This window comes from Lepidochelys kempii, chromosome 7, assembly GCF_965140285.1.
Source record: "Lepidochelys kempii isolate rLepKem1 chromosome 7, rLepKem1.hap1, whole genome shotgun sequence".
Classification (NCBI taxonomy): domain Eukaryota; kingdom Metazoa; phylum Chordata; order Testudines; family Cheloniidae; genus Lepidochelys; species Lepidochelys kempii.
In genome coordinates this window covers 18989186-19003228 of record NC_136386.1, presented here as the reverse complement: position 1 = coordinate 19003228, position 14043 = coordinate 18989186, and the positions used below count along the sequence as shown (strand labels likewise).

The 14043-nt window shown below is 40.9% G+C and overlaps 1 protein-coding gene across 6 annotated transcripts in view; it reads right to left on the bottom strand.

Annotated features, from left to right (window-relative positions):
• Positions 1–14043, bottom strand: part of LOC140914124 (cullin-associated NEDD8-dissociated protein 1) — a 42469-nt gene that overhangs the window by 8239 nt on the left and 20187 nt on the right. For 5 of the 6 annotated variants that reach the window (XM_073351241.2, XM_073351245.2, XM_073351242.1 and 2 more), the window contains 6 exons: positions 10835–10976; positions 7824–9326; positions 5642–5737; positions 4740–4909; positions 4341–4505; positions 883–990 (listed from right to left, as the gene is read on the bottom strand). In XM_073351241.2, the coding sequence (XP_073207342.1) occupies positions 883–990; positions 4341–4505; positions 4740–4909; positions 5642–5737; positions 7824–9326; positions 10835–10976 (2184 nt within the window). The remainder of the gene's footprint in view (positions 1–882; positions 991–4340; positions 4506–4739; positions 4910–5641; positions 5738–7823; positions 9327–10834; positions 10977–14043) is intronic. The other variant, XM_073351246.2, reaches the window with a different exon arrangement.

Below are 14043 nucleotides of genomic sequence, written 5' to 3'. Positions count from 1 at the left end.
CTGTGGTTACTGTTTCACTGCTTGGTTTTAATGTTTCTTCACCGTAAAGTCTATAGTTAGGTAAAAAGGGCAACTAAACATCACTCTGCTATATGCATGCTGAATACTTTCCTGAAAATAAATTTGCTCTATATTAGTTCTTTTTACACCTGCAAAGCCAACACAGTTATGGGAGAGGGAGCGGGATTCTATTGTGGCTTGCACATCAGCAGAGCTGTTAGAGTTCCTATTGTAGAATAGGAGTTACGGTTTGCAACATGCAAGTTGAAAGGACCAGAGTGACTTTGCAGGGATGGCGGTTTGAAAACCCATCCTTTTATTTAATAACTGAGCAAGTCTGATCTAGAAAATATTTCAAAGCCCATAAACATGGAACATCACATTATTTTTAGTCATTTTTTAAAGAGCAGAACCACAATTGAAGTCTCAAAACTAAAGTGATCTTGAGTGCTATTTACTGCAAGTATGGAAATAAGCAAACTGTGATTTAAGTAGGTTGAACTTAACCTCAAGACCACAGTACAATTTATTATTTTAAATATTTTCTGCAAAGTTCTAGTTTTTAAGAACTTCTGACAAATTCTATTCCATAACAAATATTTTAGATATTGCATGCCCCAAATTGGCTCATTTTCAGCAAGTTCTGACAAATGGTCTAAGGCACCATACCTTTCAGAAACATTTAATTCTTGTTTTATTACAAATGTGAAATTCTTGCTTTTACCAGGTATTAAGACCCAGACTACAGTGCCAAAGCAATGGTGCTGTAGACTTTCGAGATCTTGGAAAATCTCTATTGCACACACAAGCATAGTACTGACTTTTTTCCAAAATTGCAGACACTCAACATATCTGATAACTGAAGCTTTCATTTAATCTTACCTTAGTAGAACAGGTTGCCCGCAGGGGTTCAATCAATCGCTCTAGCCTTTGTAGAACTGCATTAGGACACAGCGTGGACAGTCGAGCCAGCATGATGAAAGTCAACATCTAGAGGATTTTTTTAAAAGGTTGATTTAAAATTTCTCAGATCCCCATCGAACCCAGAACCCTTCTATCGAGTCCCCATGTACTCTACTGCAACAATTTCAGGCAGAAATCACTGCATCACGTTGCATTGTTCTCTGTTGGACAGTTTTCTTTGCACTCATAAGGGGTATGTCTTTTAGACAAAAGAAAGGCTTCGATTCTAGAAAATAAGTATGCATCAAATTCCAAAGCATTACAGAATACACAGGGCCCTTCTGAGTATTTAAAAACAGAGGTCAAATCCTGCAACCCTTAAGACTTCTCTCATGCAAAATCTTTTTACATCAGTGGGTGTTTTGCCCCACTGAGTACTACAGGATCTGTCCCTCAGCAGAAGTCAAATTTGAAGGGGGCCAGAGGGAAAAGATAGTCGTACTCTTACACACTTTGCCTATAAGAGATACCAGTGATAGTAAATTGAGAGTAGACCAGCCCTAAAAGAATAACAGAAGGATCAAAAACTGTTCAGATGTTCATATGTACGGCTTGAACTACATATCGTTCAAATGGTAAAACTAATGAGGACAGAGCTGTTTACATAAGCGTAGCTTATTTCTAAAAAGCTGTACCAGTCTGAACATTTTATTCTAGTACAATTGCATCCACACAAAATTCACAGATTTCAAAGCAGGAAGGGACCACTGTGATCATCTACTCTGACTTCCTGTATAACATAGACCATAGAACTTACCCAAAATAATTCCTAAAGTGTATCTTTTAGAAAAGACATACAATTTGGATTTAAAATGGTCATTGATAGAGAATCCACCACAACCCTGGGTAAATTGTTCCAATGGTTACTCTCATTGTTAAAAATGTATGCCTTATTTCTAGTCTGAATTTGTCTAGCTTCAACTTTCAGCCACTGGATCGCATTATACACCTCTATCCCGATATATCATGGTGCTCGGGAGACAAAAAAAAAAAAAATCTCACCGCATTATAGGTGAGACCGCTTTATATCGAACTTGCTTTGGCTCCCCTGTTCCTTGTTCCCTGACTGCCCCCTCCAGAGACCCCCATCCCTAATCACCCCAGTACTCCACCACCCTGCTCCCTGTCCCCTGACTGCGCCAACCCCTATCCACACCCCCCATCCCCTGACAGACACTCACTGGCAATGGCGGAAAGCGGAGCAACGTAGCCCCAGCCCACTCCACTCCGTCACCTCCCAGCCGCAGCCCTCAGCTTCCTGCCACTGGTGAGTGCGGGGAGGTTGGGGAAAGGACGCCCCCCACACGTGGCTGGAAGTGGAGTGCCGTGACTGGGAGCTGACGGAGTGGAGCGGGCTGGGGCTGGGTTGCTCCGCTGCCAGTGAGTGGTGGTGGTAGAGGGAATCCCTTCCCCCAAGCCCTCTCCCCCGAGCGAGACGGCTGGGGCCGGGCGAGGGAAGCGGAGCGGGCTACTCCCGGCCCCCCACTACTCCCCCGGGCTACTCTGGGACTGCAGGGCTCCCAAATGTGCCCTCCCACAGCTCCTGCCTCCCAGACCCTGGAGGGGAAGGGGGAAGAGCCCCTGGACACCCTTAACATGCTGCTCAGAGCAGCGTGTTGGAGCTTTACTACGCTGTATGCGAACCCGCATTATATTAGGATAAAGGTGTACTTTTCTAGATTGAAGAGTCCATTATCAAATATTTGTTCCCCATGTAGGTACTTATAGACTGTAATCAAGTCACCCATTAACCCTCTCTTTGTTAAACTAAATAGATTGAACTCCTTGAGTCTGTATCACTATAGGCATGTTTTCTAATCTTTTAATCATTCTCGTGGCTCTTCTCTGAACCATGTCCAATTTTTCAGCATCCTTCCTGAACTGTGAGTGCCAGAACAGAACACAGTATTTCAGCAGCTGGTCACACCAGTGACAAATACAGAGATAAAACAACCTCTCTACTCCTACTCAAGATTCCCGTTTATGTATCCAAGGATCACATTAGCTCTTTTAGCAACAGCTTCACACTTGCAGCTCACGTTCAGCTGATCTACCATGACCTCCAAATCTTTTACTGAGTCACTGCTTCCCAAGATAGGGTCTTCCACCCTATAAGTAAGGCCCACATTCTTTGTCCCTAGGTGTATACATTTAACCGTATTAAAAATACATGTTGTTTGCTTGTGTCTAGTTTACCAAGCAATCCAGATCACTCTGAATCAGTGACCTATCCTCTTCATTATTTACCGCTCCTTCGAATGTCATCTGCAAACTTCATCAGTGATAATTTTAGGTTTTCTCTCAGGTCACTGATAAAAATGTTAAGTAGAGTAGGGCCAAGAACAGACCCCTCTGGGACCTCCCACTGGAAACAAACCCACTCGCCAATTCCCTGTTTACAGTAAGATTTTAAGACCTATCAGTCCATTTAATTTGAGCCAGGCCCATAATTACCCAGGTCATCTTGTTTACCCTTTTGAAAAATTGGAACAACATTAGTATTTTTTCCAGTCTTCTGGAACTTCCCCAGTGTTCCAAGGCTTATTGAAAATCAACATTACCATCCAGTGAGCTCCACAGCCAGCTCTTTAAAACTCTTTACAAGTTATCTGGGCCTGCTGATTTCAAAATGTCTGACTTTAGAAGCTGCTGTTTAACATCCTCCAGAGATACTAGAGGAAGAGAGCGTCACCATCGTATGATGAGGCAATCTGTTTTTTCCCCCTCAGATACAGAACAGAAATATTTATTAAACACTTCTGTCTTTTCTGCAATATTATTGAGAACTATCATTTCCGCCTAGTAATGGACCAGTACTATTGTCAGAATTATTTTTGTTCCTCATATACTTAAAATACTCTCTCTTATGGTCCTTAATTCTGCTGGCAATAGATTTCTCCTGCCCCTTTGCTTCCCTTATACATTTTCTACAATTCCTAGCTTCTGATTTATATGCATTACTATCAAATTCCCCTTTCTTCCATTTGTTATATATTATATTTCATAGCTGCTTTCACTTCCCCTCTAAACCAGATCAGTTTTTTAAACCAATATGGCCTTCCTTGAGTGTGGCACGTCACACCTTTCAGAGCACATTGTTTCAGGTTTTGCAAACTGATGCAGACATCAGTACATCGGTTACATGTGAGTTATGTTTTCAAGGCCAGTGCAGCAACCGTAACAACTAGTAACTTTTTAAAAAAATAAATAAATAAGAGTAAGCCTAAATACTAGAGAACAAAAAGGCAGCATAAAAAAGGTGCCGGGTGCTGCAGCACCACACATTGACACAATCTGAGCCCTGGCCTTCACTGTAGTAAATACGATCAAAACCAGTTACTTCCACTACTCTTGACCAGATAAGGAGAGGAAGTTACCCTAATGTCATAATGATCCTTAAGTCCATCCTCCACGTGGTTCAAGTATTCATAGATGTCCAGTCGGTCAAGGCAGCTTTCCAACAGTGAGTACATGCACTCAAAGGCAGCTTTCCTTACATCAAGGCCATCATCCACTGTGTGCTTGAATGGCCCCATTTCTACCTTAAAAGGAAAAAATGATACACCTGGTCACGCTGTCAGTGGGGAAGGCTCCCCGCTGCCACATCTGGGCGACCAACTTAATGCCTAATACATGTTCTTCTCCGACCCACCTACGCCCCCGGGGTTCCACCCAACTATTTGCTAATGAGAGCATCGCAGCATATTCATGTCCATTCCATGTTGACCAAGACATTGACATGCAGAAGTCATGAAGCAGCAGCACTAGTAACATACCTCCCGTATCAGTTCCCTTCTGATCTTAGTTTCATTGTATAAGTGGGGTAGGATAGTGTTCAGCATGTCTCGGATTAAAGAAGGCTTATTGTGAGCAGCAGAATTAAACATGGCTAAAGCAACACGTCGAACATTCAAGTCAGGATCCTGAAGAGTCTTTAAGAAGTCACCTGCAGGACAATAGCATAAAATTTGTTTGACAGCATTAAATGCAATGTTTTTGTAGTTCTTCAAGATCTACCTACAGCTGATCCTCAGAGTAACATAAGATATTTGAAGGAGCCAGGATATGAAGAAATCTTATACACAATGATTAAAAGCAACTCTAGAAGCAAAGCCTATACAGAGTGATGCATTTAGATCTATTTTCCCTTCCTTTTTTTGGGATAGGATTTAAACTATTTGAGGCAACAGGTTACATTAGGGGTACAGAAATACCAGTGTGATGCAAGCCACCAGTGACTTCATCTGAGAGTCCAAGTAGAAACCTTAGTATTTTTAGAAGGAGTTTCTTTTCAATGCTCAGCCTAGACGTCTCGGAAGCAGAGTTTTTGCAGTTTCTCTTTAATAGCTCTGAGATACAGGGATCTGGGTGTCCAACCTAAGAAATATTTTACAAGACATTTGTCTGAAGCCAGAATCACTAAATTCTCCACTAAATTCATGAGTGACACACATACCTGAAGGAGGAAGACCAGAACATTTACTAACACTCACTCTGCAACCTCAGCATGGAACTCTAGATCTTTTTCCATCTAATTTAACCCCAGAGAAATGTAGTCTCAAATCAATTTGAAAAAAATCTTACTTGCAATACAAAATAGGACAGTTGTAGGGCCATTGATAGTGTACCAGACCTCATGCGTAGAGCTCACAAGATTTCTATAGGAATTGAAACTCACCTATGCAACCTTTAAGAAGTACGTCAATAGGCTGTGGCTGATCAGAAATTGTGAATTTGATTGCAGTTACTACAGTACTTCGTGCATGCGGGGAACCTGCAACAAAGAGGGAACATAAAAAAAATGGTGTATACATTTACACAGTATGCTCTTTACTAGGGCTGTCGATTAATTGCAGTTAACTCACAACAATTAATCGTGATTTTAAAAAATCATGATTAATCAGACTTTTAATCATACTGTTAAACAATAGAATACCAATTGAAATTTAATATTTTTGAATGTTTTTCTACATTTTCAAATATATTGATTTCAATTACAATAGTACACAAAGACAGTGCTCACTTTATATTGTTATTTTTTATTACAAATATTTGCATTGTAAAAATGGCAAACAAAAGAAATAGTATTTTTTCAGTTCACCTCAATCAAGTCCTGCAGTGCAATCTCTTTATTGTGAAAGTGCAACTTAAAAGTGTAGATGTTTTTGTTATATAACTTCATTCAAAAACAAAATAATGTGAAGCTTTAGAGCCTACAAGTCCATTCAGTCCTACGTCTTGTTCAGCCAATCTCTAAGACAAACAAGTTTGTCTACATTTATGAGAGATAATGCTGCCGGCTTCATATTTACAATGTCACCTAAAAGTGAGATGAGACGTTCGCATGGCACTTTTGTAACTTGCATTCCAAGGTATTTACGTGCCAGATATGCTAAACATTCATATGCCCCTTCATGCTTCAGCCACCACTCCATGCTGATGATGCTTGTTAAAAAAATAATGCATTAATTAAATTTGTGGCTGAGCTCCTTGCGGGAGAATTGTATGTCTCCTGCTCTGTTCTACCTGCATTCTGCCATATATTTCATGTTATAGCAGTCTCGGATGATGACCCAGCATTTTCGTTTTAAGAACGCTTTCACTGCAGATTTGACAAAACGCAAAGAAGGTACCAGTGTGAGATTTCTAAAGATAGCTACAGCACTCGACCCAAGGTTTAAGAATCCGAAGTGCCTTCCAAAATCTGAGAGGGACGAGGTGTGGAGCATGCTTTCAGAAGTCTTAAAAGAGCAACACTTTGATGGGAAAACTACAGAACCCGAACCACCAAAAAAGAAAATCAACCTTCTGTTTGTGGCATCTGACTCAGATGATGAGAATTAACATGTGTCAGTCTGCACTGCTTTGGATGGTTACCAGGCAGAACCCGTTATCAGCATGGAGGCATGTCCTCTGGAATGGCAGATGAAGCATGAAGGGACATATGAATCTTTAGTGCATCTGGCACAAATATCTTGCAATGTTGGCTACAACAGTACCATGCAAATGCCTGTTCTCAGGCGATATTGTGAACAAGAAGCAGGAAGCATTCTCTCCTGCAAATGTTAACAAACGTGTTTGTCTGAGTGATTGGCTGAACAAGAAGTAGGACTGAATGGACTTGTTGACTCTAAAATTTTACATTGTTTTATTTTTGAATGCAGTTTTTTTGGTACTTAATTCTACATTTGTAAGTTCAACTTTCATGATAAAGAAATTGCACTACAGTACTTGTATTAGGTGAACTGAAAAATACCATTACAGTACTTTTGTTTTTCTACAGTGCAAAAATTTGTAATCAAAAATAAATATAAAGTGAGCACTGTACACTTTGTATTCTGTGTTGTAAGGGAAATCAATATATTTAAATATGTAGAAAATATCGAAAACTATTTCTATAAATGGTATTCTATTATTATTTAATCGCACAATTAATTTTTTTAATTGCTTGACAGCCCTACTCTTTACATGTGTTTGGGTTAGAAAATATGCTGCTCAATGGAAATGTAAGAAAGATTATTTTTGTACAAGAGCTAAAGGAATAGAGAATGCCATATTGGATCAGATCACATCACATCACATGTCCAAATCTGGCCTCCAAAGCATTCTCTTGTCACGCAGCCCTCCTATTCTTGTAGCATCCTTATTAATACCATGCACCACACAACTCTGCACTTCTTCAGAAACACTTCTTTTGGTTAATCTTTGGCTGATCTTCTCTCCAGCCTGGCTTTGCTCCCTCCAGCTACAGCTATACTACATTAAGATATTAAAAGATAGGACTGTAGAAGATGTTTACGCAGCGAACAAAAACATTTCCCTAGGCCTTTTACCATTCTAATCCTTGTCCTTCCCATTACCTGATGACAGCTGCTTTTTCAGCCTGGGCAGCAGCTGGGACGGATTCACTAGGGCCAGTTTCCCCAAGCATTCGGCAACCACATTTCGTGTCCCCTCCTCTGTGCACTCGCAATGGTTGAAAAGCAGAGCCCAAATATCTTCCACATAAGGTTTGAGGCCATCTGCTGGGGAGGAGCTGATGACTTCTTTTAGAGAATGGAGTAGTAAGTATTGTCTCTTGGGCTGACTTCCAATTTCCTTCAGCATAAAGGGAAGATATTCCTTAAGATTTCCAGCACTGATGTTCCCCAGAGCATAGGAAGCTGCTGATTTCACCTCTTCGCTGGGAGAGGCAAATGCTTCCAGTATTACTGTTTTGAGCTCCTTCTGAGCACTTAGGTTCATGGTGCGACCCATCTCTGCCAGCGAAAGGAAGGCTAGCATTTTAACAGCAGCACTGGACTTGGGGTTCTTCACATCTTGAATAAACTGGCTTGCTACCCTGGTGGCTTCTTTTGGGCATGCTGATGAAAGGGCTGCCACACACTTTGCTACAGAGTAATAGGCTTGTTTATGTAGGGTCACAGATGCCCCACCAGGACTTGAGTGTATGGGGCTTGTTAGCTGTTTCATCAGCTCTGCATAACCCATGTTAGCAGTCTTTGTTATAACCAAAGCTTGAAAGAAGTCTATTATGGCATTCAGTGCTCCTCCTTGTAGCAAAGGGGAGTGGACAAGCTGAAAGAGTTCAGAAAGAACTGAACCACTTATCTTGGATAAGGAAGATGGATAAACCTTAGCTAAGGTAGTAAGGAACACGATAGCCACCTGAGAAACATGCAAATCATTCTCACTAATTAAAGCAGGAAGCTCTGTCAGCACAGACTCAACCATGGCAGGCTTGAGGCTATCGCTGTAGTTCTTAATTAATATGTCCAGAGCTGTCAGAGTACTCAGTTTCAAGGCACGTTGATTCTTTCGCAAGAAGGAAGCTAAAATGGGGAATCCTTCCCCTAGAATAGGTCTTAAGTCTATCTTCAGTGGAGAACTAGCAATTAAGGTTAATGCTTTGACTGTTGTTAGTCTGGTTATTTCATTTTTGAGCCTTTCTAGAAAAATCTTCAAAGTTGGCGGGAGATCACCACTTAAATGGTCTCCAAGATTGCAGACGATCTGTCCCATGCAAGAAATAGCCCGTTCTTTCACCTCCTGATCAATATCAGCAGCTTTCAGTCTCTTCAGAGTACCAGAAAAAAGGTCTTTCACAAACGGCTTGACATCAAATGTACAAGATTTGTCCAAGGGCCGAATAACTTTCACAAGCTGCTGAGTGACCAGCAAAGCTTCTGATGTGATCTTATAAAAGGGGTCCCCAATACAGGACACAACTGGAGGTAGCAGTGCCTTAATATGGGGATGAAATACTTCTGGCTGGTGATTGCAGAGAAGAACATGAAGGAAAGACAGTGTATCAATCCTCATGTTGGAGGAGCTGGATTTATCGGCCAAGGAGAAAATAATACCTGTTCAGGGGAGACATTAACATATATTATCTTATTTCTTCAAATGATTTCCACAAAGATTAAAAAACAAAATTCTAAAATCGTTGGATACAAATCCAAATAATTTCCTTTGCTCCACCCCACTGAGGTCATGTCTACACTAGGAGTGCTTCCCCAATACAGGAATCCCAATATACTATATTGACAAAGCATTATTACTGTAGATGCAGTTATACCAGCAAAGCTATGCTTTGTACCAGTATAGTAAAGCCACCCCCGACAAGAAAAACAATCTGTACTGGTAGAAGCATAGCGAGGTCAGTAAGGGATTATACCTCATCACACCCCTGACCAACAGAGTTCTGCTGGCAAAAGCTCCTAGTGTAGCCATAACTGGATATACCCGCATTCTCGCAGTAGCTGTTTATGTTTTCAGCCAAGTGGCAAGTCAGAATATAGCCAGGCCATGTGGCTGCACTGGAGAGCTACAAAAGTATTTTACAAGCACTTTAACTGGATAGCTATAAAACCACCTGTCAGTATTTGTAGGGTGATCTGGGGAGGAATTATTTAGTGTGGTACACAGCGTTATAACTAGAAGTAATAAGATTAAATTAAGAAAATGGAAAATCTAGGCTGAACACCAGGAACTCCTGCCAGTGAGACATCTAGCTGTGGAAAGTCTCAAAGAAAAGAGTGGAAGCTCAACTGCTTGGGTTTTGCAAATTAGACTGGACAAAAATATTAGAAAAATGTACTTTAGAGAATAATCCTGCATTGGCAGGGAGATAGACTGGATGCACTAATGGGTCTTTTCCATATCTAACTTCTATGATATAGTCTGAAAATTGTTTTTCAGATGAGCCATTAGTAAGGTATTTCTAAGACTCCCACTCGCCACCCCCAATGCAATTTATTGTTCATATTTTCTGTTGTTTCTTGTAAACATACAGGAATTGAAGGTCATGGGATGCTCAGGGCCAGGGGATATTGAAAAGGCAGTTTCCCCATACATTTACAGTAAGGACAAGCCCAAGGTCTTGGAGGGCCTCAGTGTTATGAATATGTCAACATTCTTGGATGTGCACCCTTCACTAATTTACAAGGAAGGAAAGTTAGGTGAAAAAACTTGTGGGCCTGCAGATAAAACCCTCCCCCAATAAACATTTTTAAAAAGTTCTAGGAGATTAACAGAGAAATAGAAAATGTCACCACTATGACCCCAATCCTGAGCTCAAAGTCAATTGGTTTCAGTAGCAGCAGGAACAGACACTGTGCATCCGATGAAGTGAGCTGTAGCTCATGAAAGCTTATGCTCAAATAAATTTGTTAGTCTCTACGGTGCCACAAGTCCTCCTTTTCTTTGTGCCTTTTTAGTGTTTATAAACATCCAGAAATTAAAAAAAAAAAAAAAAAAAAAGCAGGAAGGAGAAACACACGTCATTTAGAAACCTTATAGCACTGGAAGTGGAAACTTTAAACTAAGACAACCACTCCCTACCACTTCCCAGCCAACAAACCAGTTTTACCAGGCATTAATGCAGGGATGTGATCTGCCAGGCATCCAGGAAGAACATTGGCCAATTCTGTAAGGAGACTGAAGCACCCTTGCCTTGATTTGATGCTTTTCTCCTTGAGTTGCTTGTGCAAGGCCTTGATTATGTTTGGAACCTGCAGTTTTAGAAAGCAAGAAGGGAAAGAAAAAAAAAAAAAGCCTCATAGGTAACCATGGCCTTTTTGACACAGAGCTATACTAGCAAAGTAGTTTACCCAGCTTAGCTACACACATTAATAATTCAGGGTGAGAAGAGAGAGCAATCAAAAATGAATACGTTCAATGGTTTATTAAAGGGAGACTCTGGAGAGTAAATTAGGGGCTGAGAGAGAGAGAGAGTGGAGTGATAGGGTAGCTATTTAAACTCTTCTATTCATATATTTTAAGTGTTTTTTTTTTTAATTCTATGAAAATATTTTAAGGCAAAGCTTCTCCTCTAGTGCCACAACCTCAAAACATAGCAGCATTGCTTAGTGATCAGCTTGGATGCTTCTCTAACAAGGAGAAGGAAGTGAAACTGACCAGTCAAGTTTCAACTGTCTGAGTTGAACAAAAGGCAAAATTAAACAAACTGATGAAAAGTAGGTTAAAAGTTAGATATTAAACCTGAAATAAATTTAAGGACCTGATCCTGCAATTAGATCTGAACAAGTGGACTCCTGCAGAGCTCCAGCAAAGCCCACCCACACAGAACCAATTACAGGACTGGGTACAAGTTATTAGCCACACTGATATTTTCTTTTTTAAATATAGAATTTATTTACATCAGTTACATTAAATGGGCAGAAAACTACATTTTGGAAAGGATATAAATCCATCTGCTTCAGGGTAAAAGACAACCGCTAACTGACGTGGGCTAGCAAGGCGTTTTCTCATGAGCACCTTATACCATAATAGTTGACTACGTGTTTCTTTTATCTTCCTCTGAAGCACCTGGGACTGGCCATTAATCAGAGACAGGATACTGGCTAGATAGAGCCCTGGTCTGGTCTGGGGATTCCTAGGTTGCGAAATTATGTTGACAATACCCCATTAGTGTATTTCAGAATTTAAAAAATAGGTTTAAAAAAGCCATTGCTTCTAACATTTATTTAGTTCAATTAACAGTGAAGTATGTACCCTGCATAATTACAAGAACACAAGCATACAAAGACATTATGAAACACTAGCTAATGGCTCCTGTAATGATCAGAGCCGATACAGTGTTAATGCTCTGCCACACCTATACATTGTATCCGAAATTTATCTGACTTCTAATAGCCTAAATCTGATATGTTTATGCAATAATTTATTCAATGAGTTCCTGAACAAGGACATGTCTGCTTAACTGAAGCAATTGCCACAACAGACGATGGATTTTACACAATGACTGAGGTGGTACACTGGTGTCTGCAAAGCCCTTCGCAGCAGTTTGCAGGTATGACTGGCACAGATTATCCCACTCAGTGGCCCTTGGTTCACTTCAGGACACTCTTTTGGTTTATTGTTGCTGCTACAGGAGTCAAACAATTATAAACATGTCACCGTGCTACAGCTATGGCTAATTTTAAAGTACACATTTCAAGAGTTAACAGCACATTATCGTCCTGTGCGCAGTCAACAGTCATGGTCATCACTAATCACTATGATTAGCTTAGTGTTAACCATCCTGCTGAAACACAGTTGAAATGGCTGTTGGTACAATAGTTCTAGCATGGCTTCCCTGTCTGGCATGGATTGATATTTTTGTGAGAGAATCATAGGGTGGGCGTGGGGAAGGTAGGTGAATCAGATAGGGACCTTTCCCTCATGTGCAAGGAAAGCTGTCTACAATGGTCAAGGAAACTGTCCCTGAGCACACTAGCATCAGCCATTTAAACATTGTGGTCCTATCTACACTATGAAATTAACCAAATTTAATAACTGTTAAGAAGCTGACATTATGGGGTTCAAAGGTGCTATAATTCTGGGCTGAGTGGCCAGAGCCAAACTGTAGAACCATGCAGTCAGTGAAAAATTGTTTCAGCACATTTTTGTTTGGTCTAAAAATCTGGTTACACCAGGGTTTGCCCCCTCCTCCAAGACCTCATCTACTCTAGATTTTTCTTGGGAAACCTTCCACCATTGCACTGCCACTCATGAGAAAACAGTGAGAGAACTATTCTTGATGAGGCTTTGGCATTTTGATCACACTGTTTTCTAGACCTGCTCTGAACCATTGCACCAACTCCACTTGCACTCCCACTCTTACTGTCACCTGGGGACCTGCACCAGAGGGAGATTTCTCAAAACCAGTTAATGTAGATACAGCCCTGTTGTAAAATGGATCTTTCATCCATGCTTAAGTACAATTCTAGATAACTCAATTGTTTAAAAAAGTCTCTCCCTGTTGGCACTGGCCAGACAGTGTCTGAAACCAGTTTAGCTGGAACAGTGCTTGAACCGAATTCAACACCCAGTATAGCCCGGTTGCTAGCATGATTTCAACTGTAGCCTACAGTAGATGCTACAGACAGAACTGGGATACATTAGGTATAACCAGGATGGGACATGTTCATGGTTACAGCTTGTGCGCGTGACTCCACACATTAAACAGATGTATTTTTCCTGGCGCAACCCTATGAGCCTGTCCCCTCCTACCATCCTGCACAATACGAGCCCATTCTGGGTAAACCTGGGCAGATATCCCATTCTGCCTCTGTTTTTTGGCACAACGAACAGAGGACTGTCAATATTTCACATGGCATAATACACTTTGGAATGTTCTCCCACACAATGACCCGAGAGGTAAGAGGACTGGCTAACCCCTTTATGCAGTCACAGTTAGGCCATCCCAGCTAAACAACAAGACTACCACTCCAGAACTCAGTTACAGCTTGAAAATTGCGTTACCGTTCTGCCAGTGGTAGAGTAGAAAACACATAACCATTCCGTGTGTAGACACAGACCATGTGACATCAACAATTTTACAACCTTACTGAAAAGCTGGAGTGGACACATGACCTGAAAACAGCAGATCTTCTGAAATGTGGCTATAAATCCAAGAATCAAGCAAGCGGGGTGAGAAAGCTTTCCATCTTCCTTATACTACTCTTACTAAGAGTCAAGATCCTTCTGATAGCCATGTTCCCTGGCTGAGCTATTGCACACATTTATTGATGGCACTTCTTCCAGTTCTTTTCACTCCTATTCAACTTAATCTGG